The sequence below is a fragment of the Clinocottus analis genome, unplaced genomic scaffold (genome assembly GCF_023055335.1).
Source record: "Clinocottus analis isolate CAN_PGR_092001 unplaced genomic scaffold, fCliAna1.0.p SCAF_50, whole genome shotgun sequence".
Classification (NCBI taxonomy): domain Eukaryota; kingdom Metazoa; phylum Chordata; class Actinopteri; order Perciformes; family Cottidae; genus Clinocottus; species Clinocottus analis.
Window position 1 is genome coordinate 127,501 of NW_027176208.1, and position 26,121 is coordinate 153,621.

The 26,121-nt window shown below is 46.6% G+C and overlaps 1 protein-coding gene across 2 annotated transcripts in view; it reads left to right on the plus strand.

The window, feature by feature from the left end:
- The window catches only part of zeb2a (zinc finger E-box binding homeobox 2a), a 39,406-nt gene that overhangs the window by 1,949 nt on the left and 11,336 nt on the right, over positions 1 to 26,121 (plus strand). Inside the window, exons 1-5 of one of the 2 annotated variants that reach the window (XM_068601531.1) lie at positions 11,472 to 11,511; positions 22,112 to 22,414; positions 23,919 to 23,969; positions 24,348 to 24,542; positions 24,633 to 24,847. In XM_068601531.1, coding sequence (XP_068457632.1) covers positions 23,924 to 23,969; positions 24,348 to 24,542; positions 24,633 to 24,847 — 456 coding nt within the window. In that variant the 5' untranslated portion in view covers positions 11,472 to 11,511; positions 22,112 to 22,414; positions 23,919 to 23,923. Of the gene's footprint in view, positions 1 to 11,471; positions 11,512 to 22,111; positions 22,415 to 23,918; positions 23,970 to 24,347; positions 24,543 to 24,632; positions 24,848 to 26,121 lie in introns of those variants that run through there. The other variant, XM_068601530.1, reaches the window with a different exon arrangement.

Sequence of the window (26,121 nt, forward strand, 5' to 3'; positions counted from 1 at the left end):
ACATATGAAGAAGTCTTCATCCTCGTTACTCTTCATCAGATGTAAAACAACGTGAAGCTTCATTTTGTTTGTTTATTATTATTTTGTTTTTCTTCTTGAATAGCTTTAAAACAACAATTTGAATATTAAGTATTAAAATTTTCAATAATTACATATTAAATATTTAAATATTAAGTATTTAGATACTGAGTAGTTGAATGTTGAGTTTTTAAATATTGAGTATTTAAATACACAGTATTTAAATACTAAAGATTTAAATACTCAATATTTAAATCTGGAGTATTTAAATATTGTTAAAAGTTTTCTGAGTTCCCTCCGTAGTGCTTCATGTTGTCCTCCGGAGGTGTGTGTGTGTGTGTGTGTGCATGTATGTGTGTGAAGATGTGTGTGAGTGTGTGTGTGAGCGTGTGTGTGTGTGTAAATATGTGTGTGTGAGCGTGTGTGTGTGTGTGTGTGAGTGTGTGTGTGTGTGTGTGTGAGAGTGTGTGTGTGAGCGTGTGTGTGTGTGTGTGAGTGAGCTTGTGTGTGAGCGTGTGTGTGAGCGTGTGTGTGTGTGTGTGTGTGTGTGTGTGTGTGAGTGTGTGTGTGTGTGTGTGTGAGCGTGTGTGTGAGCGTGTGTGTGAGCGTGTGTGTGAGCGTGTGTGTGTGTGTGTGTGTGAGCGTGTGTGTGTGTGTGTGTGAGAGTGTGTGTGAGCGTGTGTGAGTGAGCTTGTGTGTGTGTGTGTGTGTGAGCGTGTGTGTGTGAGAGTGTGTGTGAGCGTGTGTGTGTGTGTGTGAGTGAGCTTGTGTGTGAGCGTGTGTGTGAGCGTGTGTGTGTGTGTGTGTGTGTGTGTGTGTGTGTGTGTGTGTGTGTGTGAGCGTGTGTGTGAGCGTGTGTGTGAGCGTGTGTGTGTGTGTGTGTGTGTGTGTATGTGTAACAGGATCTCTGCTGTCCGTCCTCATCCAGCTGTGAGGCTGCAGCTGTTATTTTAAATGCTCTGCTGAAATGTTTTCTGGACTTTATTGTTCTCCTCTTCATCAAAAATAACTTCTTAATTTACAAAGTTTTCTCTCAATCCGTTGAATTGTGTGTGAATAATTTCAACTTGATCACTAAGGTCAGGGTTGAGTAACAGCAACTCCATCACAATTTGTTTTATTTTTTAAATGAGATAAAGAACCCATTTGTATAGGTTTAAAGAACCTGTTACTCTAGGTTAAAGAACCCGTTACTGTAGCTTTAAATAACCTGATAGTGTAGACTAAAGAACCTGTTTGTATAGATTATGGAACCTCTTTGTGTAGCATAAAGAACCCGTGTCTGTAGAATAAAAAACCCATTAGATTAAATAACCCATTCATGTATAGTAAAGAACCCATTAACCTGATAGTGTAGAGCTATAGAACCCATTTGTGAAGATTTAGAGAACCCAAATAGAGTAGATTAATGAAACAATTAGTGTAGATTAAATAAATTGATAGTTGAGATTAAAGAATTAATTAGTGTAAATAAAAAAAACGGATTAAAAAACCCGATAGTTACATAATATAGGAAAGAGACGGGTTCAATGTCCCCATAACATAGGAAAGAGACAGGTTCAATGTCCCTTTAACGTAGGAAAGAGATATGTTCAATGTCCCTTCAACCTTGGAAAGAGACATGTTCAATGTCCCTTTAACATAGGAAAGAGATGGGTTCAATGTCCCTTTAACATAGGAAAGAGATGGGTTCAATGTCCCTTTAACATAGGAAAGAGACATGTTCAATGTCCCTTTAACATAGGAAAGAGATGGGTTCAATGTCCCTTTAACATAGGAAAGAGATGGGTTCAATGTCCCTTTAACATAGGAAAGAGACATGTTCAATGTCCCTTTAACATAGGAAAGAGATGGGTTCAATGTCCCTTTAACATAGGAAAGAGATGGGTTCAATGTCCCTGTAACATAGGAAAGAGACATGTTCAATGTCCCTTTAATGTAGGAAGGAGACATGTTCAATGTCCCCGTAACATAGGAAAGAGACATGTTCAATGTCCCTTTAACATAGGAAAGAGATGGGTTCAATGTCCCTTTAACATAGGAAAGAGATGGGTTCAATGTCCCTTTAACATAGGAAAGAGACATGTTCAATGTCCCTTTAACATAGGAAAGAGATGGGTTCAATGTCCCTGTAACATAGGAAAGAGACATGTTCAATGTCCCTTTAATGTAGGAAGGAGACATATTCAATGTCCCCGTAACATAGGAAAGAGACATGTTCAATGTCCCTTTAATGTAGGAAGGAGACATATTCAATGTCCCCGTAACATAGGAAAGAGACATGTTCAATGTCCCCGTAACGTTGGAAAGAGACATGTTCAATGTCCCTTTAATGTAGGAAGGAGACATATTCAATGTCCCTTTAACGTTGGAAAGAGACATGTTCAATGTCCCCGTAACATAGGAAAGAGACATATTCAATGTCCCCGTAACATAGGAAAGAGGCAGGTTCAATGCCCCTGTAACATAGGAGAGAAACGGGTTCAATGCCGCAGTAATGTAGGAATGCAAACACACAGTGTCTTCAGATAGGATCACTCTACTCCGTCGCTCTCATTCTCACTGACCTGAATGTCTTTCATATCTGCCCCCCCCCCCCCCTCGTAAACACCTCCCTGAGGGCAGAACAAAGAAAAGCTCCTCTCCTCGTTCTTAATCACAATTCAGAGCGTCTCACCGCCGGAGGCCCGATGAAAAGAGGAGGAGGAGGAGGAGGAGGAGGAGGAGGAGGAGGAGGAGGAGGAGGAGGAGGAGGAGGAGGAGGAGAGTGAAGTCCATGAAAGAAAAGAGGAAAGAAGGTGGATGGAGGTGTGTGTGTCTGGCCTATATAGACCCCCCTCCCGTCCCCCCCTTAAAGGATCACACACTTAGAAACTAATCGTGAAGCCGTTATAGCTATATATATATATATATATATATATATATATATATATATATATATATATATATATATATCCATCCATCCATCCATTATCCGCCGCTTATCCGGGGTCGGGTCGCGGTGGCAGCACCCAGCAGACCGACCCAGGCTTCCCTCTCACCTGCAACATTTTCCAGCTCGTTCTGGAACCCTGAGACGTTCCCAGGCCACCCGGGAGATATAATCCGCAAAAACATCAAACAGATGAAACACATTTATTCATATTTATATTTAAACCAGTTCAACTTAATATATTTAATATGAAGATTAAAACACATCAAAATGTTTAGATGAGAAGTGATGAGGACGCATTCATAATTTGAATAAATATTCCTGTAGGGGGCTGGAGGCCTCTTAGAGTAAAGGTGTTGTTCCATGTTCCTCCTGTAGGGTGCTGGAGGCCCCTCAGAGTAAAGGTGTTGTTCCATGTTCCTCCTGTAGGGGGCTGGAGGCCCCTCAGAGTAAAGGTGTTGTTCCATGTTCCTCCTGTAGGGGGCTGGAGGCCTCTCAGAGTAAAGGTGTTGTTCCATGTTCCTCCTGTAGGGTGCTGGAGGCCTCTTAGAATAAAGGTGTTGTTCCATGTTCTTCCTGTAGGGGGCTGGAGGCCTCTCAGAGTAAAGGTGTTGTTCCATGTTCCTCCTGTAGGGTGCTGGAGGCCTCTCAGAGTAAAGGTGTTGTTCCATGTTCCTCCTGTAGGGTGCTGGAGGCCTCTCAGAGTAAAGGTGTTGTTCTATGTTCTTCCTGTAGGGGGCTGGAGGCCCCTCAGAGTAAAGGTGTTGTTCCATGTTCCTCCTGTAGGGTGCTGGAGGCCTCTCAGAATAAAGGTGTTGTTCCATGTTCTTCCTGTAGGGGGCTGGAGGCCCCTCAGAGTAAAGGTGTTGTTCCATGTTCTTCCTGTAGGGGGCTGAAGGCCCCTCAGAGTAAAGGTGTTGTTCCATGTTCCTCCTGTAGGGTGCTGGAGGCCTCTCAGAGTAAAGGTGTTGTTCTATGTTCTTCCTGTAGGGGGCTGGAGGCCCCTCAGAGTAAAGGTGTTGTTCCATGTTCCTCCTGTAGGGTGCTGGAGGCCTCTCAGAATAAAGGTGTTGTTCCATGTTCTTCCTGTAGGGGGCTGGAGGCCCCTCAGAGTAAAGGTGTTGTTCCATGTTCTTCCTGTAGGGGGCTGGAGGCCCCTCAGAGTAAAGGTGTTGTTCCATGTTCTTCCTGTAGGGGGCTGGAGGCCCCTCAGAGTAAAGGTGTTGTTCCATGTTCCTCCTGTAGGGGGCTGGAGGCCCCTCAGAGTAAAGGTGTTGTTCCATGTTCTTCCTGTAGGGGGCTACTGAAGCCTCCCAGAAGGAGAAGAATGTGATCATTACGTTGAGAATTAAGTTTTTTACCCAGGTTTAACTTAGGTCTGTGAATCTGCTGCCCTCACTTCGCTCTCTTCAGCCCCGCCCTCACAGAAACTGTCCCCGCCCTCACATAAGCTGTTTGTTTGATTGGCCGAGCTCCTGCGGCAAGGTCACACTCACATGGAACAATCAATAGCGGACGGCTGGACTAAGGTGTCACGACATCTGTGTCCAGTCCCAGGCTTTAGACTCCGCCCACCTCTGTTTGAATACAACCACTTTGAAATCAATGGAATCAGAACTCCTGCGGTTCTGGTGCTCGTCGTGAGGAACACTGTGTTTTCCCAGCTGTCGTCATGTGACTACATAAGTCGCTTGGTTTGATGTCTCCTGTGAAGGTCTCCTGTTCTTTGGACCCCTCCAGCACCGACCTGTCAGACCGCCTCCTTCTTTCCACTGCCGGAGGGTCTAAGGTTCAAAAGTCGCTCCAGGGCCTCGTTAATGCTTCAGAGGTCAGAAATGTGCCGTCCACATCAAAATGACTCAAACTATTAAACTTGTCATTATTGCAAAAGGGTTGAGGTTCATAATGCAGTTCCTCCCTGGAAAGAATCCAACTGCTTGCTGATTATTATAATCACGACCTCGGACAGGTGAATGACCTTTGGTTCTCAACAAGAAGAGAAGGTTTCTCTCTGTCACTGCCTTCGGTTCGGGAGGATTTGTTCATTCACTCGGACTCTCTGTCCTCTAAGTCAAACCTCCTCAGATCAGATCAGAGTTTCATGACACAACTTCCTGGTCACAGATCTACAAATTAAAGTAATGAGGACTCCCCCCTTCAGCCTCAGGGGAAGTCCTGCTGAACTGACCTCTGAGCTATCTGAGCTGACACTCCTGTCAAAGCTGCTTCACCAAAATCAGCTTTAGGCACACTTCTGCACCTCAAAGGCCACGGTGGGACCGGCGACCATTCAGAAACTATCCAGAGACCATCCAGAGCCCATTCAGAGACCATCCAGAGACCATTTAGAGACCATCCAGAGACCATCCAGAGACCATTCAGAGACCATATAGAGACCATTCAGAGACCATACAGAGACCATATAGAGACCATCCAGAGACCATATAGAGACCATTCAGAGACCATCCAGAGACCATTCAGAGACCATATAGAGACCATTCAGAGACCATTTAGAGACCATCCAGAGACCATTCAGAGACCATATAGAGACCATTCAGAGACCATACAGAGACCATATAGAGACCATCCAGAGACCATATAGAGACCATTCAGAGACCATCCAGAGACCATTCAGAGACCATATAGAGACCATTCAGAGACCATTTAGAGACCATCCAGAGACCATACAGAGACCATTCAGAGACCATCCAGAGACCATATAGAGACCATTCAGAGACCATCCAGAGACCATTCAGAGACCATTCAGAGACCATTTAGAGACCATCCAGAAACCATTTAGAGACCATCCAGAGACCATATAGAGACCATTTAGAGACCATTCAGAGACCATCCAGAGACCATTCAGAAACCATTTAGAGACCATTCAGAGACCATCCAGAGACCATTCAGAGACCATTTATATGTAATCATTGATGGTTCATCTGGAGTTCTTATGATAAAACCTATTATGGCTTAAGTTTATTCCTCAAGTCTGCTTTACATCAACAAAAACACAAAGGAGCATCTATTTTATAGCACATGACTAAAGATAGTACAAAGCATCCAGTAGTCTTGAAACAGACTAATGGATTAAACACACGTTTCCTGCTTGCTAACGTTGCATCATAACCTGGACACCTCTGATCCTTCAGATCGCCCATCATGCACTCTGGTTATTCGGTTCCCACGGGGACGGGCTTCATCGCTCGCTCCACCTTTTGAGTCGAGCAGCTGTGAGAAGTCTCGTGCGCCGCCCCCGAGCCGCCACAACCTTGTTTGCTGTGGGATTACCAGACTTTGGTTTAGGGGGCGGCGTTGTAAAGGTAGCCATGGGGAGGACCCCCTGTAGGCCAGGAATGCTGGTCAGGTCAGGGGAGGAGAGCGGGGGGGACACTCTTGGATGGGGCAGGTGCCTTTGTGAGTCCCATCAGCCATCAAAGAATCAGGCCGAGCTGAAAAGGTTAGCAGAGGAGAATAGTCCCCAGCCTCCAGAGCGGGGTCCACGCTCACACTTCTGTTACTGAAGAGCTTCTGATCGTCGTGACGAAACCCAGAAAGATCATGAAGTGTGTCGTGCTGAACAAACCGAAGAGCTGGTTGTGATGAGACGTCGGGATGAGAAACAGAAACACGTCGATTCATCTGATGAACGTGTCTTTGATTTCTGATTGAGCTCTTATTGTGAAAGTGTGGTAAACAATAAAGCATAAATCCCACTTCCTGTCTAGACTTGACCTGCTCCCTGTGTCTCCCCTGTGTGCCCCGTCCTCCTGTGTTTGGGTGGTGATGTTGCGGGCGGGTGAGGGAGGGGGTGTACAGGTTGCGTCATGGGACCCGAGGTGTCCTCTTTTGTGCAGCCTGTCAAACGTGGTTAACATGCGGCCATTTATCTCCCGAACCCCCCGGGAGCACAATGGCCTGGGTGAGCCGGGGGGAGGGACGGGGGAGGGGAGAGCGAAGCAGGGATTTAGTTGTTCTCTCTCTCTCCCTCCTTCTTGTTGTCACTGCCCCCCCTCCCCCCTCTTGGCTGCACACTGCCCCTCTGTCATTGTTGCCCCATTATCTCCCCGGCTCGCTGCTCGGGCGTTATCTGACAAGGTGCTTCAGAATGTCGCCCGCCGCTGCCAGACAGATTGGACCTTGTGAATGTGTCGGAGCTGAGAGCGCCCAGGAGGCCGCCGCCCACAAACAATGAGTGGGTTGTTGGTTCCCACCCCTCCCCCCCTCTAATGGGAACAGTTGTACCTGACAATAATACAAACTGCACTTCGTCCTACACGACGGTCAGCTGATTCAACATCTGAGAGACACAAACATCATAATAATCAATCACACCATCAACATCATAACCATCAACACCATCAACACCATAACCAGGGTTCTCTCTGGTTTATTCCCTCTGGTTCCCTCCGGCTGTTTCATCTAGTTTGTTCTCTGCCTGGTTTTCACTGGTTTGATCTTTCTGGTTTGTTTTTTATGGTTCTCTCTGGTTTTCTGGTTGGTTCTCTGGCTGGTTCTCTCTGGTTCTCTGGCTGGTTCTCTCTGGTTCTCTGGTTTGTTTTTTCTGGCTGGTTCTCTCTGGTTCTCTGGTTGGTTCTCTGGCTGGTTCTCTCGTTCTCCGGTTGGTTCTCTGGCTGGTTCTCTCTGGTTCTCTGGTTTGTTTTTTCTGGCTGGTTCTCTCTGGTTCTCTGGTTGGTTCTCTGGCTGGTTCTCTCTGGTTCTCTGGTTTGTTTTTTTCTGGCTGGTTCTCTCTGGTTCTCTCTGGTTCTCTGGTTGGTTCTCTGGTTGGTTCCTCTGGTTTAGTGGTTCTAATGTGGCAGATAAAGCCCAGCTTTGATATGACTGCTCCAATAAGCCCCTTCAGCCTGCCAGCACCTGCCAACGGGGAGGTATGCATTCATGGCCTAACCGGATTACGCTGCTCTGTAATTGATTCATTTGCAGCGAGGGAGGTGACAGCGCTTTGGAAACCAGAGTTTAGGTAACCGACCCCAGAATTCAGCCGACTCCATGTGTCAATTTTATTACATCAGTCCAGATGAGCTTGAAAGGCCGGCTGTGTGCGGAGCCTCATTCAGAGGTCATTGATGTGTGTCGCCTTCTCCACTGTGTGTTTACATCGGTCTGGATGGGCTTTGTGTGTCTGAGCAGATCGATGTGACACACATGTTGAAGTCTGGATCGGTTCACACAACAACCGCCATGAACAGGGTCAATCAATGGCTCTAATCCGGTCCGTCCGTGTCACACATGTAGGTTAAAGGAAACATATTTTCATGTTTTTGAACACCGTCCAGACCGCTCAGACCATCAGACCATCAGACCCCTCTAATCTCAGACCATCAGACCCCTCTGATCTCAGACCATCAGACCCCTCTGATCTCAGACCATCAGACCCCTCTGATCTCAGACCATCAGACCCCTCTGATCTCAGACCATCAGACCCCTCTGATCTCAGACCCAGGCCCCTGTCTTTGTGCTAACAGGCTAGTATAAGCTACGTTATGTTCCATGCCACAGTACAGAACAATGTTGTTTTGATGATCGTACTGATGATATTTACTTAGATAATGAGATTCTTTCCAGTTTTTCCGCTAAGCTAGGCTAACACCCCCCGCTTCCAGTCTTTCTGCTAAGCTAGGCTAACACGCCCCGCTTCCAGTCTTTCTGCTAAGCTAGGCTAACACGCCCCGCTTCCAGTCTTTCTGCTAAGCTAGGCTAACACGCCCCGCTTCCAGTCTTTCTGCTAAGCTAGGCTAACACGCCCCGCTTCCAGTCTTTCTGCTAAGCTAGGCTAACACGCCCCGCTTCCAGTCTTTCTGCTAAGCTAGGCTGACGCTCCCAGTGACGTGTAGCTGGGACGGAGTCCTGGTTCGATTAGAGGACTGGGACTCTCCTCCTCCGTCAGTACCCTTCTTTGTCCAGGACGTTTGGCACGTTAGTTAAACTAAAAAGTGATTTGTGTCTCTGGAGCTCCAACAGAAATAAAAACAAGTTTATTTCATCGAAGGGATGATGAAGGAGCGAAGCCGACGATAAGACGGCTTCCTGTCCTCGTTTCCGTGTCGTCTCGTAGCGGCTCAACGCGCTACAATCCTCTTTGGTCCCAGAAATCTGGGTTAAATGCAAATTGATCCAAGCGATAGCCGACAATAACCATCTGACTGATGTGTACGTGCAGCCGACCAGAAGAGAACGAGACCTGCACGTCTGCATGGACAGCGGCCATTACGGCCCAGAGCCACACAAAGGACACCGTGTCCCCACAGTGTCAACACCTGGCCCCCTGGGTATTTATACACAGTACCCTGACACCTGGGTATTTATACACAGTACCCTGACACCTGGGTATTTATACACAGTACCCTGACACCTGGGTATTTATACACAGTACCCTGACACCTGGGTATTTATACACAGTACCCTGACACCTGGGTATTTATACACAGTACCCTGACACCTGGGTATTTATACACAGTACCCTGACACCTGGGTATTTATACACAGTACCCTGCCACCTGGGTATTTATACACAGTACCCTGACACCTGGGTATTTATACACAGTACCCTGCCACCTGGGTATTTATACACAGTACCCTGACACCTGGGTATTTATACACAGTACCCTGACACCTGGGTATTTATACACAGTACCCTGACACCTGGGTATTTATACACAGTACCCTGACACCTGGGTATTTATACACAGTACCCTGACACCTGGGTATTTATACACAGTACCCTGGCCCCCTGGGTATTTATACACAGTACCCTGACACCTGGGTATTTATACACAGTACCCTGACACCTGGGTATTTATACACAGTACCCTGCCACCTGGGTATTTATACACAGTACCCTGACACCTGGGTATTTATACACAGTACCCTGATAGCTGAGTATTTATACACAGCACCCTGACACCTGGGTATTTATACACAGTACCCTGCCACCTGGGTATTTATACACAGTACCCTGACACCTGGGTATTTATACACAGTACCCTGACACCTGGGTATTTATACACAGTACCCTGATAGCTGGGTATTTATACACAGTACCCTGATAGCTGGGTATTTATACACAGTACCCTGACACCTGAGTATTTATACACAGTACCCTGACACCTGAGTATTTATACACAGTACCCTGACACCTGGGTATTTATACACAGTACCCTGACACCTGGGTATTTATACACAGTACCCTGACACCTGAGTATTTATACACAGTACCCTGACACCTGGGTATTTATACACAGTACCCTGACACCTGGGTATTTATACACAGTACCCTGATAGCTGAGTATTTATACACAGTACCCTGATAGCTGAGTATTTATACACAGTACCCTGCCACCTGGGTATTTATACACAGTACCCTGATAGCTGAGTATTTATACACAGTACCCTGACAGCTGGGTATTTATACACAGTACCCTGATAGCTGAGTATTTATACACAGTACCCTGATAGCTGAGTATTTATACACAGTACCCTGATAGCTGAGTATTTATACACAGTACCCTGACAGCTGAGTATTTATACACAGTACCCTGACAGCTGAGTATTTATACACAGTACCCTGATAGCTGAGTATTTATACACAGTACCCTGACAGCTGAGTATTTATACACAGTACCCTGACAGCTGAGTATTTATACACAGTACCCTGATAGCTGAGTATTTATACACAGTACCCTGACACCTGGGTATTTATACACAGTACCCTGATAGCTGGGTATTTATACACAGTACCCTGATAGCTGAGTATTTATACACAGTACCCTGATAGCTGAGTATTTATACACAGTACCCTGATAGCTGAGTATTTATACACAGTACCCTGATAGCTGAGTATTTATACACAGTACCCTGATAGCTGAGTATTTATACACAGTACCCTGATAGCTGAGTATTTATACACAGTACCCTGATAGCTGAGTATTTATACACAGTACCCTGATAGCTGAGTATTTATACACAGTACCCTGATAGCTGAGTATTTATACACAGTACCCTGACAGCTGAGTATTTATACACAGTACCCTGACAGCTGGGTATTTATACACAGTACCCTGATAGCTGAGTATTTATACACAGTACCCTGATAGCTGAGTATTTATACACAGTACCCTGATAGCTGAGTATTTATACACAGTACCCTGATAGCTGAGTATTTATACACAGTACCCTGACAGCTGAGTATTTATACACAGTACCCTGACAGCTGAGTATTTATACACAGTACCCTGACAGCTGGGTATTTATACACAGTACCCTGATAGCTGAGTATTTATACACAGTACCCTGACACCTGGGTATTTATACACAGTACCCTGATAGCTGAGTATTTATACACAGTACCCTGATAGCTGAGTATTTATACACAGTACCCTGATAGCTGAGTATTTATACACAGTACCCTGATACCGTCAGCTTCCAAACAGTGAAGTCAACAAATCAATATCTGTTAATTGCACTAATCCTTGTTTTTCTTCTTCTGTGGTTTCCATGTGTGCTCTGCTGCTTCTACATCCACCTCGGCCGATACAAAGCAGGTAAGATCAAAAATATGCTGTTTCCTCTTTTGTGTGTCGACACTGAAATGTCCTCGAGTTCCTCCTGCCGTCGCAATCTGCTGACTGGCTTCACGGGTTTTGTTGACCTTGTCACCACACTGTTTCTTCTTCTTCTTCTTCTTCTTCTTCTTCTTCTTCTTCTTCTTCTTCTTCTTCTTCTGTTTCTCAGAACGCACACCTTCCCATTCTGCTCTCACACTTTTATTTCATTTTCTTCTATCACACTTCCCACTTCTCCATCCTGCTTTCGTCCCTCTGTACTCAGATTCTTTGGATTCTTCTTATTTCTGACTTTGTGCCACCAAAGTGTTGACTTGTTGTTATGCGCCGGAAATGTGTTCAGGGTTCAGTGTTTGAGTCTCGCGATGTGTTCTGGGTCTGGTTCAGTGTTTGAGTCTCGCGATGTGTTCAGGGTCTGGTTCAGTGTTTGAGTCTCGCGATGTGTTCAGGGTCTGGTTCAGTGTTTGAGTCTCGCGATGTGTTCAGGGTCTGGTTCAGTGTTTGAGTCTCGCGATGTGTTCAGGGTCTGGTTCAGTGTTTGAGTCTTGCGATGTGTTCAGGGTCTGGTTTAGTGTTTGAGTCTCGCTGTTTGTCTGCTTTGACACAGGGACTTGTGAGATCGACCCCTTTTTATTTCATTAGTGATGAATTGCAGCTCAGATTGGAAATACATGCATTTTTTTCATTTCTGAGGTCCTATGTTTCTTTATATTACATGTTAGGGTAAAGAACCCATGGGTTAGGGTAAAGAACCCATGGGTTAGGGTAAAGAACCCAGGGGTTAGAGTAAAGAACCCAGGGGTTAGAGTAAAGAACCCAAGGGTTAGGGTAAAGAACCCATGGGTTAGGGTAAAGAACCCATGGGTTAGGGTAAAGAACCCAGGGGTTAGGGTAAAGAACCCAGGGGTTAGAGTAAAGAACCCATGGGTTAGGGTAAAGAACCCAGGGGTTAGGGTAAAGAACCCAAGGGTTAGGGTAAAGAACCCATGGGTTAGGGTAAAGAACCCAGGGGTTAGGGTAAAGAACCCATGGGTTAGGGTAAAGAACCCAGGGGTTAGGGTAAAGAACCCAGGGGTTAGAGTAAAGAACCCATGGGTTAGGGTAAAGAACCCATGGGTTAGGGTAAAGAACCCAGGGGTTAGGGTAAAGAACCCAGGGGTTAGAGTAAAGAACCGATGGGTTAGGGTAAAGAACCCAGGGGTTAGGGTAAAGAACCCAAGGGTTAGGGTAAAGAACCCATGGGTTAGGGTAAAGAACCCAGGGGTTAGGGTAAAGAACCCAAGGGTTAGGGTAAAGAACCCATGGGTTAGGGTAAAGAACCCATGGGTTAGGGTAAAGAACCCAAGGGTTAGAGTAAAGAACCCAAGGGTTAGAGTAAAGAACCCAAGGGGTTAGGGTAAAGAACCCAAGGGTTAGGGTAAAGAACCCAAGGGTTAGAGTGAAGAACCCATGGGTTAGAGTAAAGAACCCAAGGGTTAGGGTAAAGAACCCAAGGGTTAGAGTAAAGAACCCATGGGTTAGGGTAAAGAACCCAAGGGTTAGGGTAAAGAACCCAAGGGTTAGAGTAAAGGACCCATGGGTTAGAGTAAAGAACCCAAGGGTTAGGGTAAAGAACCCAAGGGTTAGAGTAAAGAACCCATGGGTTAGGGTAAAGAACCCAAGACGCTCGTCTTTCTGATGAACGTGTAAAAGTCAAACTGCTGCAGTTTCTCTTCAGTTGTCTAATTTAAAAGCTTCTTCTTTTCTTCTTCTTCTCTTTCGGTCACACTTCACTTCCTTTTTCTTTCCTCCGTGAGTTAAAATAGCTGCTGACGAAGTGTTTCACAAACTGACAGCTGGATGGAAATATTTAATATTTAAAACAAATTCAGTTTCTATGCAATTTTCTTTAGACTTCACTTTGAAGACTTCACTTTGAAGTTTGTCTCAAGATTGTTTTTCACTTCAGATTCTTTATTCCATGAGACTTCGTACTCCTAGAAACATGTTGGGGTCTCCATCAGGAGGACTAGAAGGACTAGACGGGTCCAGGTCTGGTTGCTCCGGGTCTCCATCAGAAGGACAAGAAGGACTAGATGGGTCCAAGTCTAGACTCCTGTTGGACTCCATCAGGAGGACTAGAAGGACTCGACGGGTCCAGGTCTGGTTGCTCCGGGTCTCCATCAGAAGGACAAGAAGGACTAGATGGGTCCAAGTCTAGACTCCTGTTGGACTCCATCAGAAGGACAAGAAGGACTAGATGGGTCCAAGTCTGGACTCCTGTTGGACTCCATCAGGAGGACTAGAAGGACTCGACGGGTCCAGGTCTGGTTGCTCCGGGTCTCCAGACTGCAGTTCATAAGTTCAGAGAACAAAAGGTTTCTGTCCTGGTTTGAGGTTCTTAAAGTGGCGGCGCGTTGAAGGCTTTTAGTGGTTGAACCTGATCTCCATCTCCTCAAAGCTCTCAGAGCCTCTTCATGTTGTTGACGGCAACAACACCCCCGTCTTCCTCGTCTTCCTCCTCTCTCACTCTCCGGACGCTGAAGGAAGGAGTCTTGAGAGCGCTTCAATCTGAAGTTGTAAAGGCTTTAATTGGTTGAGAGGCTGGTGGATAAAAGGCTTTTATTTTGAAGGGCTGTGAGAGTGTGGATGGAGAGCGTTAGAAATGTCTCTCGCTCAGAGAGAGGGTCGCTTCATGGTTCACCTCGTGGGGGGGTTAGAGAATGTTTACTGTTTGTTTATTTACCTCCAACACACAAACTGCTGTAAACATTCACACACACACACACACACACACACACACACACACACACACACACACACACACACACACACACACACACACACACACTTGAGTGACCTCGTGGTTACATTCCTACCAGGGAAGGGCTGCTGTGTGTGAGCATGTGTATTATGTGTGTGTGTGTGTGTGTGTATTATGTGTGTTTGTGAGTGTGTGTGTATAGTGTGTATATTATGTGTGTCTGAGTGTGAGTGTGTATTGTGTGTGAGTGTGTGTTCAGGGTGTGAAGGCAGGTCTAAAGCAGACTGATGGCCGCATGAGTCAGGAATGAAACACGATGTCGAGCTTCTATTTCAGTCTGATGTGACGTCTGCTTTTAATCAAACACACACACACACACACACACACAGAACTGCAGAACAGCAGCATGCAGGTGAATCAGTGTGGAGGTTTACTAAATGTATGTGTGTGTGTGTGTGTGTGTGTGTGTGTGTGTGTGTCTGTGTGTGTGTGTGTGTGTGTGTGTGTGTATATATATATATATATATATATATATATATATATATATATATATATATATATATATATGTATATATATATATATATATATATATATATATATATATATATATATATATATATATATATATATAGTGTGTGTGCAGGACAAGATGGTGAGCGTCTCCAGTGTCTTCACTGGTCTGTGTGGAAACCAGCAGCTTTTACTGGGAGCTGCTTCCTGAGTGCCGTGGTCGGTGGTTTCCTGCAGCAGGAAGTGGAGGCAGCTCTCAGCTCAGAGGACAGAGACCACAGTGCGGTTCCACTGGTTCCATTGGTTCCATTGGTTCCACTGGTTCCACTGTCCCCCCTCCTGCCTCTTATTGTGAGACCATGCTGCTCTGTTCAGACCCACCAGCTCTCCTCCACGCACTCCGCTCCACCCCAAACTCCACCCTAAACCTTAAACCACAGCCTGAACCCTAAACCCTAAACTCCACCTAAACTAACTAAATCCTAACTCCACCCTAAATCCTAAAGTTTAGCTTGGGAGCTCCTTAGCTTTGACAGCGAAGTCAGCTTGTGTTTGGCGAACCGTGAGAGAACCTTCAGACGTCAGAATCAGACTTACTTCATTCTGTCAGTCAAACAAAACACATAATAATAAATGTTTAATAGACAAAAGAAAGCTTGATGAAAGGTCCATCACTCCTGGATCATCACAGGAAGCTGCCATTTGTCATTTATTTCTGCGTCCTGCGGCCGCTCGTCCACTCGTCCGGAGAGTTCGGGCCCGGCAGCGAACGCCTGTCATTTCCTGTCACTTCCTGTCACTTCCTGTCACCTCAGCGAGTCTCCACGCCGAGCGGCCGCTTGGTTAGCGAGTCACATGATGGGTGAACAGATCTGTCAGTCCAAAGGTTTGACCGCGAGTGCCGACCGGCTCCGACAACACTCCACTTCCTGTTTGTCCTTCACCCCGATGAGCTCCTCCGGCGCTGAGTCAGCGTTAGTAACGTTCTCCTGAAGGACGGCGTTCTGCTCTGAACACTTTCACCTGATCCTCCTCCTGGAAACCTGGAGCCGGTTCATGTGAAGAAACATTGCAGACTCGTGTTCTGGTTCCAGAGCTTTCCACCACATCACCCTGTCTGTCTATAAAGACATGAACACGTTGCCCTGGCGAGACGGTGTTCATGTGTTCATCGTGTTTCATCATCAGAGAAACGGTGCAGAGCGTTCTGTCCTGCTGCAGGTTGTGGTGGACCAAGGTCTTGTGAGTCCACGGTAAAGTGTCTCCATCAGCAGTTTCACTTCTTCACTGTTCCAGGAACAGATCCACAAGACTTTAAGACCAGTCAGACTGCTGTGAGGCAATGTGTGTGTGTGTGTGTGTGTGTGTGTGTGTGTGTGTGTGTGTGTGTGTGTGTGTGTGTGTGTGTGCGCCTGTAATGAATCGTTGTTGTTGTTGTTGTTGTTGTTGCTGCATTCAGGTCCCAAATAGATTGTTGTTCGCTTAAAATGTGACGCTGAATGTCCTTAAAAGGTTTTTGTTCTTCTCATGAGTTCTTTACAGTATTACCGATTGAAAAAACCCTGAAACCTCCTCTAGACGGCGTCTTCAAGACGGCGTCCTCTAGACGGCATCCTCTCGATGGTGTCCTCTAGATGGCGTCTTCTAGACGGCGTCTTCTAGACGACGTCCTCCAGACAGCGTCCTCCAGACAGCGTCCTCTAGACGGCGTCCTCTAGATGGTGTCCTAGACAGCGTCCTCTAGACGGCGTCTTCTAGATGGCGTCCTCGAGACGAAGTTCTCCAGACGGCGTCCTCTAGATGGCGTCCTCTAGATGGCGTCCTCTAGACGGCGTCCTCTAGACGGCGTCCTCTAGATGGCGTCCTCCAGACAGCGTCCTCCAGACAGCGTCCTCTAGACGGCGTCCTCTAGATGGTGTCCTAGACAGCGTCCTCTAGACGGTGTCCTCTAGATGGCGTCCTCGAGATGGCGTCCTCTAGATGGCGTCCTAGACGGCGTCCTCCAGACAAAGTTCTCCACACGGCGTCCTCTAGATGGCGTCCTCCAGACGGCGTCCTCCAGACAAAGTTCTCCACACGGCGTCCTCTAGACGGCGTCCTCCAGACGGCGTCCTCCAGACAAAGTTCTCCACACGGCGTCCTCTAGACGGCGTCCTCCAGACGGCGTCCTCCAGACAAAGTTCTCCAGGCGGCGTCCTCCAGACGGCGTTCTCCAGACAAAGTTCTCCAGGCGGCGTCCTCTAGATGGTGTCCTAGACAGCGTCCTCTAGACAAAGTTCTCCACACGGCGTCCTCTAGATGGCGTCCTCCAGACGGCGTCCTCCAGATGGCGTCCTCTAGACGGCGTCCTAGACAGCGTCCTCTAGACGAAGTTCTCGAGACGGCGTCCTCTAGGCGGTGCTGATCCTGGTTTGAGCTGATCCTGGTCTGAGCTGATCCTGATTTGAGCTGATCCTGGTCTGAGCTGATCCTGGTCTGAGCTGATCCTGGTCTGAGCTGATCCTGGTCTGAGCTGATCCTGGTCCAGCTCGATGAATGCTGCTCCACTCAGAGGAAGACGATGCCTCTTAAAGTTAACACCTGCTGTCATGAAATACTACGGGGAAAGTTTCTGGCAGGAAGAAGGAATTCATCAGAGGGATTAATAACTCTCTTCTGGAAAGATTCATCCCCCACCTGGGAAGATGAATAATTCATAATCCCGCCCCCAGAGAGGCTGGCGGCTGTAAACCTGCGTCATCACATCCAGCAGTGTGAGAGCCTGGATCCATGATGCACTCTGGCCCCTCCCTCCCACAAACACTTACACACACATGTACACACTTTTACACACACAGATGAAGTTTCATCGGATTCAAAACGCATGATATAAGATCAAAAGAGACATTTTACTTTTTCTACCGTTCAGCTGGTCCACACTGCACACACGCACACACACACACACACACACACACACACACACACACTGTACACACACACACTCAGTCTTATCAGAGAGCAGCGGCGTCGTGTCATCAGAGGGGCGGGGCTTAAACCGACTGCTGAGAGGATTACTGTTAGAGACAGCACTCTTCCTCATCACTCTTCCTCATCACGGAAGAGGAGGAAGAGGAGGAAGAGGAGGAGGAGGAGTGAACCGACCTACAAAAGCTCAAGGTGGTAAAACCTGATTAAAGTTGACTGTGACTCAACTTGTAAAAAGAGGAACTGCTACTTCTTCTTCCACACACACACACACACACACACACACACACACACACACACACACACACACACACACACACACACACACACACACACACACTTTGTTGTACTATGTTGTATTTCGTTGTGAGCATAAGTATATGGACACCCTGTGGGCGAACTCCCTTCTCTTTGCATGCAGCAGAACATTCAGCCGTCCACATACTTGTGTCTCCTCCTCTGAGAATGACTTCCAGCTCGTAGCCGCTCGGCAGCGACCTCATTATTCACAGCAGCGCCTGTCTTTACCTCCTCCCTCCTCCCTCCAGCGTTCAGGTGATCTGCTCTCAGGAGAGAGAGAGACAGAGAGAGAGAGAGAGAGAGAGAGAGAGAGAGAGAGAGAGAGAGAGAGAGAGAGAGAGAGAGAGAGAGAGAGAGCTGGTTCCATCTCTCATTACCTTTCATTGAGCAGCAGGATGTGGTCGCAGCACTCGGACGAAGACGATCGCTTTGATCTGATGGACTTGTGGAAACAAATGGATTCTTGTTATAATTGTTCTTATGGACCTAGAGATTATGATTGTTCTCATGGAACTATAGATTATGATTGTTCATATGGACCTATAGATTATAATTGTTCTTATGGACCTATAGATTATGATTGTTCTTATGGACCTATAGATTATGATTGTTCTTATGGACCTAGAGATTATGATTGTTCTCATAGATTTATAGATTATGATTGTTCTTATGGACCTATAGATTATGATTGTTCTGATGGGTCTGTAGATTACGATCTTCTCATTGATTGTGATGTTCTCATGGGCCTGTGGAACCCGGAGTGGACTCTTTGCTGTTTAAATGATGGACCAGAGGAAACCCGTCAGGTACGTTCAGCTCTGATGAAGGTTCTTCACCCTCAGTCCCGCCTTAAGTCTTATCAGAACATTCATGTGAGAACATTCTTATCAGAACATTCATATGAGAACATTCTCCAACCGGAGAACGTCCGGTTGGAGAACGTTGTGTTGGAGAACGTCCTGTAGGAGAATGTCCTGTTGGAGAACGTCCTGTTGAAGAACGTCCTGTTGGAGAACGTCCTGTTGGAGAATGTCCTGTTGAAGAACGTCCTGTTGGAGAATGTCCTGTTGGAGAACGTCCTGTAGGAGAACGTCCTGTTGGAGAATGTCCTGTTGGAGAACGTCCTGTTGGAGAACGTCCTGTTGGAGGTTCTTTGTCCCGCCTCCCTGAATGGACACAAAGGACGACGGCTGCAGACAATCAGAGCTCTGTGAGATCAGCAGGTCCAACAATGGAGGACGGACTTTAAGAAGCTGAAGGTGTGTGTGTGTGTGCGTGCGTGCGTGAGTGCGCGCACGCGTGTGTGTGTGTGTGCATTGAGGCACAAAATGGTGGACAGTGTTTTGAGAGGAGCCGGCTGCGTTGCCCCCGGTGACATCTGCCACTCTTTGCCAGAGTCATGTGACCCGGCGGGCAAACAGCGCCGTGAATGGCTTTTGTTTGGGAGGTCACCCACTGACACAGCCACCAACCGGCCAATCACAGCGCAGACACACACACACACACACACACACACACACACACACACACACAACCTGCTGCTAAGACTGTGTGATTTAAGGCAGAATGTTTCACTGAAGATTTAAGGTGGAATGATTCCTGTTTCAGAAATCAGATTTGCTTCTTCTGGTTGTTGCTGAGTTGATTTTGAAGTGGTTCAGAGGGTTGGTGGTTCGAACCCTGATGCTGTGTCTGTAGTGGAGAGCAGAAATGTGAGTCGCTTTGCGTAATAGTTTCAACGAAATATGTATATTGAACATGTCTTCTTCTTCAGGTCACATTGTTTCAGCCAAAAGGCAGACGGCACAATAGCTCTGGGGGTTCTGGAGGTTTTAAGGGTTCTGGGGGTTTTAGGGGTTCTGGAGGTTTTTGAGGTTCTGGGGGTTTTAGGCGTTCTGGAGGTTTTAGGGGTTCTGGGGGTCTTAGGGGTTCTGGAGGTTTTAGGTGGTTCTGGGGGTTTTGGGGGTTCTGTGTGTTTTGGGGGATCTGTGTGTTTTGGGGGTTCTGGGGGTTCTGGGTGTTTTGGAGGTTCTGGGTGTTTTGGGGGTTCTGGGTGTTTAGGGGGTTTTGGAGGTTCTGGGTGTTTAGGGGGTTTTGGAGGTTCTGGGTGTTTTGGGGGTTCTGGGTGTTTTGTGGGCGCATACCTTCGACCACACAACGAGTATTCATGTCTCACTCTTCAGCTCTTTCTCTGCTCCCTCTACTCACAGAGGGCATTACTAGTCTAAATCCCGCTGGTCACACCTCTTATTAAAGCCCGGTTTGTCCCACGCCCCCCCTACCCTCTCCACCCCCATGCGCGCACACACACACACACAGACACACACACACACACACACACACACACACACACACACACACACACACACACACATACACACACACACACACCCTGCTCTTGGTATTCAGCCCAGGTCAGCAGATTTCGGCCCGGCCCACCGTGGCTCCCCTATTTAATTTGCACCTGCTGTGCAGTTGTCGTGGAGGCGAGTGCTGCAGACAAAGATCATATTATAGAGATATGAACGACTAATCTCCATCAGCCCCACTCCTCCTCTGAGAGGTAAAGAGTCAGAGAGTCATTCCTCCTCTGAGAGGTAAAGAGTCAGAGAGTCATTCCTCCTCTGAGAGGTAAAGAGTCAGAGAGTCATTCCTCCTCTGAGAGGTAAAGAGTCAGAGAGTCATTCCTCCTCTGAGAGGTAAAGAGTCAGAGAGTCATTCCTCCTCTGAGAGGTAAAGAGTCATAGATTCATTCCTCCTCTGAGAGGTAAAGAGTCATAGATTCATTCCTCCTCTGAGAGGTAAAGAGTCATAGATTCATTCCTCCTCTGAGAGGTAAAGAGTCATAGATTCATTCCTCCTCTGAGAGGTAAAGAGTCATAGATTCATTCCTCCTCTGAGAGGTAAAGAGTCAGAGAGTCATTCCTCCTCTGAGAGGTAAAGAGTCAGAGAGTCATTCCTCCTCTGAGAGGTAAAGAGTCAGAGAGTCATTCCTCCTCTGAGAGGTAAAGAGTCATAGATTCATTCCTCCTCTGAGAGGTAAAGAGTCATAGATTCATTCCTCCTCTGAGATGTATTTTTATTCATGTTTTTGTTAATAGGTTTTAACATCCTGTTGTTTTGTAGTAACAGTAGCAGTAACACTAGTAGTAACACTAGTAGTAACAATAGTAGTAACAATAGTAGTAACAGTAGCAGTAACAGTAACAGTAGTAGTAACAGTAGCAGTAACACTAGTAGTAACACTAGTAGTAACAATAGTAGTAACAATAGTAGTAACAGTAGCAGTAACAGTAACAGTAGTAGTAACACTAGTAGTAACACTAGTAGTAACAATAGTAGTAACAATAGTAGTAACAGTAGCAGTAACAGTAACAGTAGTAGTAACAGTAGTAGTAACACTAGTAGTAACAGTAGTAGTAACACTAGTAGTAACACTAGTAGTAACAATAGTAGTAACACTAGTAGTAACACTAGTCGTAACAATAGTAGTAACAATAGTAGTAGCAGTAGCAGTAACACTAGTAGTAACACTAGTAGTAACAATAGTAGTAACACTAGTAGTAACACTAGTCGTAACAATAGTAGTAACAATAGTAGTAGCAGTAGCAGTAACACTAGTAGTAACACTAGCATAACAATAGTAGTAACAGTAGCAGTAACAGTAGTAACAGTAGCAGTAACAAAAGTAGCAGCAGTACTAGCAGCCCTCCTCTTCCTAATCCTCCTTTTTCTCCTCTTCTTTCTCTGCCTCCCTTTCCTCCTACTCCTGGTCTAACATGTTCTGGTCTTACATGTCCTGGTCTATCTGGTCCTGGTCTATCTGGTCCTGGTCTAACATGTCCTGGTCTATCTGCTCCTGGTCTAACATGTTCTGGTCTTACATGTCCTGGTCTATCTGGTCCTGGTCTAACATGTCCTGGTATATCTGCTCCTGGTCTTACATGTCCATGTCAACATGTCCTGGTCTAATATGTTTTGGTCTTATATGTTCTGGTCTAACATGTTCTGGTCTTACATGTCCTGGTCTGACATGTCCTGGTCTGGTGTTTGTGTTTCAGAGTTGAACTATGAGGATGTGGTGGAGACGAGTTCAGAGACAGACGAGGACGACCGGCCTGCGGCCTCAGAGGAGAACAGCCTCGGTAACGGAGATGATGGAAAAGCAGGAGGAAGAGGTGGAGGAGAAAGACGAGGGGAGGATGAGGAGGCGTGCAACACGGCCGGCGTTCCCCTTCTGGAGGCCTCGCCCCGAGTCGCCCAGGCCCTGCTGTCCTACCAGGACCAGAAGGACTCAGAGGGACTCCAGGACCACCATCAGCGCTGGAGACTTAGAGACACCAACACACACCTGATCGGCAGCGGTGGGCATAATCCCATAGCATACCCCATTGATTACCCCATAGCATAACCCCATAGCATAACCCCATAGCATAACCCCATAGCATAACCCCATAGCATACCCCATAGCATAACCCCATAGCATAACCCCATAGCATAACCCCATAGCATAACCCCATAGAATACCCCATTGATTACCCCATAGCATAACCCCATAGCATAACCCCATAGCATACCCCATAGCATAACCCCATAGCATAACCCCATAGCATAACCCCATAGCATAACCCATAGCATAACCCCATAGCATAACCCATAGCATAACCCCATAGCATAACCCCATAGCATAACCCCATAGCATACCCCATTGATTACCCCATAGCATAACCCCATAGCATAACCCCATAGCATACCCCATAGCATAACCCATAGCATAACCCCATAGCATACCCCATAGCATAACCCCATAGCATAACCCATAGCATAACCCCATAGCATACCCCATTGATTACCCCATAGCATAACCCCATAGCATAACCCCATAGCATACCCCATAGCATAACCCCATAGCATAACCCCATAGCATAACCCCATAGCATAACCCCATAGCATAACCCATAGCATAACCCCATAGCATAACCCCATAGCATACCCCATTGATTACCCCATAGCATAACCCCATAGCATAACCCCATACCATACCCCATAGCATAACCCCATAGCATAACCCCATAGCATTACCCATAGCATAACCCCATAGCATAACCCATAGCATAACCCCATAGCATAACCCCATAGCATAACCCCATAGCATACCCCATAGCATACCCCATAGCATAACCCCATAGCATACCCCATAGCATAACCCCATAGCATACCGCATAGCATACCCCATAATATAACCCCATAGCATAGCATACGCCATAGCATAACATACGCCATAGCATAGCATATGCCATAGCATAACCCCATAGCATACCCCATAGCATACCCCATAGCATAACCCGATAGCATAGCATACCCCATAACATAACCCCATAGCATAGCATACCCCATAACATAACCCCATAGCATAGCATACGCCATAGCATAGCATATGCTATAGCATAACCCCATAGCATACCCCATAGCATACCCCATAACATAACCCCATAGCATAGCATACCCCATAGCATACCCCATAGCATAGCATACCCCATAACATAACCCCATAGCATAGCATACCCCATAGCATAACCCCATAGCATAGCATACCCCATAGCATAACCCCATAGCATAGCATAACCCATAGCATAACCCCATAGCATAGCATACCCCATAGCATACCCCATAGCATAACCCTGGGGGTCATGTTGTCATATGAGGAACAAACACAATAGTTTACTCATTGCGGCCCAAACACATTCAGATTGTGATTTTGGAAGAGGAGGAGCAGGAGGAAAGGAGGAAGAGGAGGAGGAGAAGGAAGAGAAGGAGGAGAAGGAGATGACTAAATATGAATATGTTTTCTGTCATTTCATTGAACAGATGACATGACAGACGAGTATGAAGCTGTCGGTCCAAAAGGAAACAGAACAGGTAAGAAAATATTAATGAATATACATACATACACACACACACACACACACACACACACACACACACACACACACACACACACATACATACATACATACATAGATACATAGATACATACATACATACATACATACATACATACATACACACACACACACACACACACACACACACACACACACACATACATACACACACACACACACACACACACACACACACACACACACACATACATACACACACACATACACACACACACACACACACACACACACACACACACACACACATACATACATACATTCGTATTCAGTATAACTCCACACTAATTCACCTGCATGCTGCTGTTCTGCGGTTCTGCGGTTCTGGGATCAGTGAAGCGACCTCTCGGCGTCTCTGAGTTGGACAAGTTCTTCCTGAAACGCAAGGAAGAGGACGGAGAAAGTCACCCGGCAACCATCGCCGAGTACCTGCAGCGCAGCGACACGGCAATTATTTACCCAGAAGCCCCGGAGGAGGTGATGCGACCGGGCACCCCCGAAGCCATGGACCAGGACGAGAGCGAGCACGGTGAGACATCATACAGAGTGTACAAAGTACATAGAGATATTACAGTTACATACAACGGCGCCCTCTGACCTCTGGCCCCTCCCCCTCCAGACCCTCGGTTCCGCCCCCCTGACGCCCTCGCCCAGCTGCTCACCTGTCCGTACTGCGAGCGCGGCTACAAGCGGCTGGCGTCGCTGAAGGAACACATCAAGTATCGGCACGAGAGCGCCGAGGACGCCGTCTGCTGCCCGCTGTGCAACGAGCGCTTCAGCCAGCGCGCCCAGCTGGAGCGTCACATGACCACGCACAGGCCGGCCGGCGAGCAGGTAGGACACGCCCCTCCCCTTCTCATTGGTCCGTCACATGAGGTCTTGATGATGATGTCTTGTTCATCTTCAGTAGAACTCTTGTTCATCTTCAGTAGAACTCTTGTTCATCTTCAGTAGAACCTGGTCTTGTTCATCTTCAGGAGAACTCTTGTTCATCTTCAGTAGAACCTGGTCTTGTTCATCTTCAGGAGAACTCTTGGTCATCTTCAGTAGAACTCTTGTTCATCTTCAGTAGAACTCTTGGTCATCTTCAGTAGAACTCTTGTTCATCTTCAGTAGAACCTGGTCTTGTTCATCTTCAGGAGAACTCTTGTTCATCTTCAGTAGAACCTGGTCTTGTTCATCTTCAGGAGAACTCTTGTTCATCTTCAGTAGAACTCTTGTTCATCTTCAGTAGAACTCTTGGTCATCTTCAGTAGAACTCTTGTTCATCTTCAGTAGAACCTGGTCTTGTTCATCTTCAGGAGAACTCTTGTTCATCTTCAGGAGAACTCTTGTTCATCTTCAGTAGAACTCTTGTTCATCTTCAGGAGAACTCTTGTTCATCTTCAGGAGAACTCTTGTTCATCTTCAGTAGAACTCTTGTTCATCTTCAGGAGAACTCTTGTTCATCTTCAGGAGAACCCTTTCTTGTCCGTGTCTTTGGCCCTCTGACTGGTCACATGAGCTGTTGTTGGAAGTGTAACTGATTGGAGGAATGATCCCTCATGAAGTTCCTCTGCTGTTCCTCTGACTGCTGTAAACACCGTTCAGGGTGTCAAACAGTAATCTCATGATGATAATCTCATATGATAATCTAATAATGCGCTGGGCCTCCTGCACTCGTCCTGTTGATCCAGACTCACAGAGTCGCTGATCATCATGAGCTTCAGCCTTCTCTCCGTACCTGAAGCTCCTCCTGCAGCAGATGGTCGTTTCTCTGCTGCAGGAAAGATTCAAATCCCCAAATGAGTTTAAGTGCCTGTTTATTTGTGTACGTTCTCTGGGTGAAACTATCAAAGAGAGACTGAGGAGACTTTCTGCTTCTCACACTCATCTGGTCCTTCTTGTGTCGGCTCACCGCTCGTCACCACAAGTTCTTTCTATCCTTGTTTTCTACCATCCTCTGTGTTCAAATACCACACACAAAAAGACATGTCAGGACCTTAACACGGCTTAAAAACACACAGGTGCAAGTACTAGTACATACTAGTAAACAATATGAACAAGTACTAGTACGTACTAGTAAACAATATGAACAAGTACTAGTACGTACCAGTAAACAATATGAA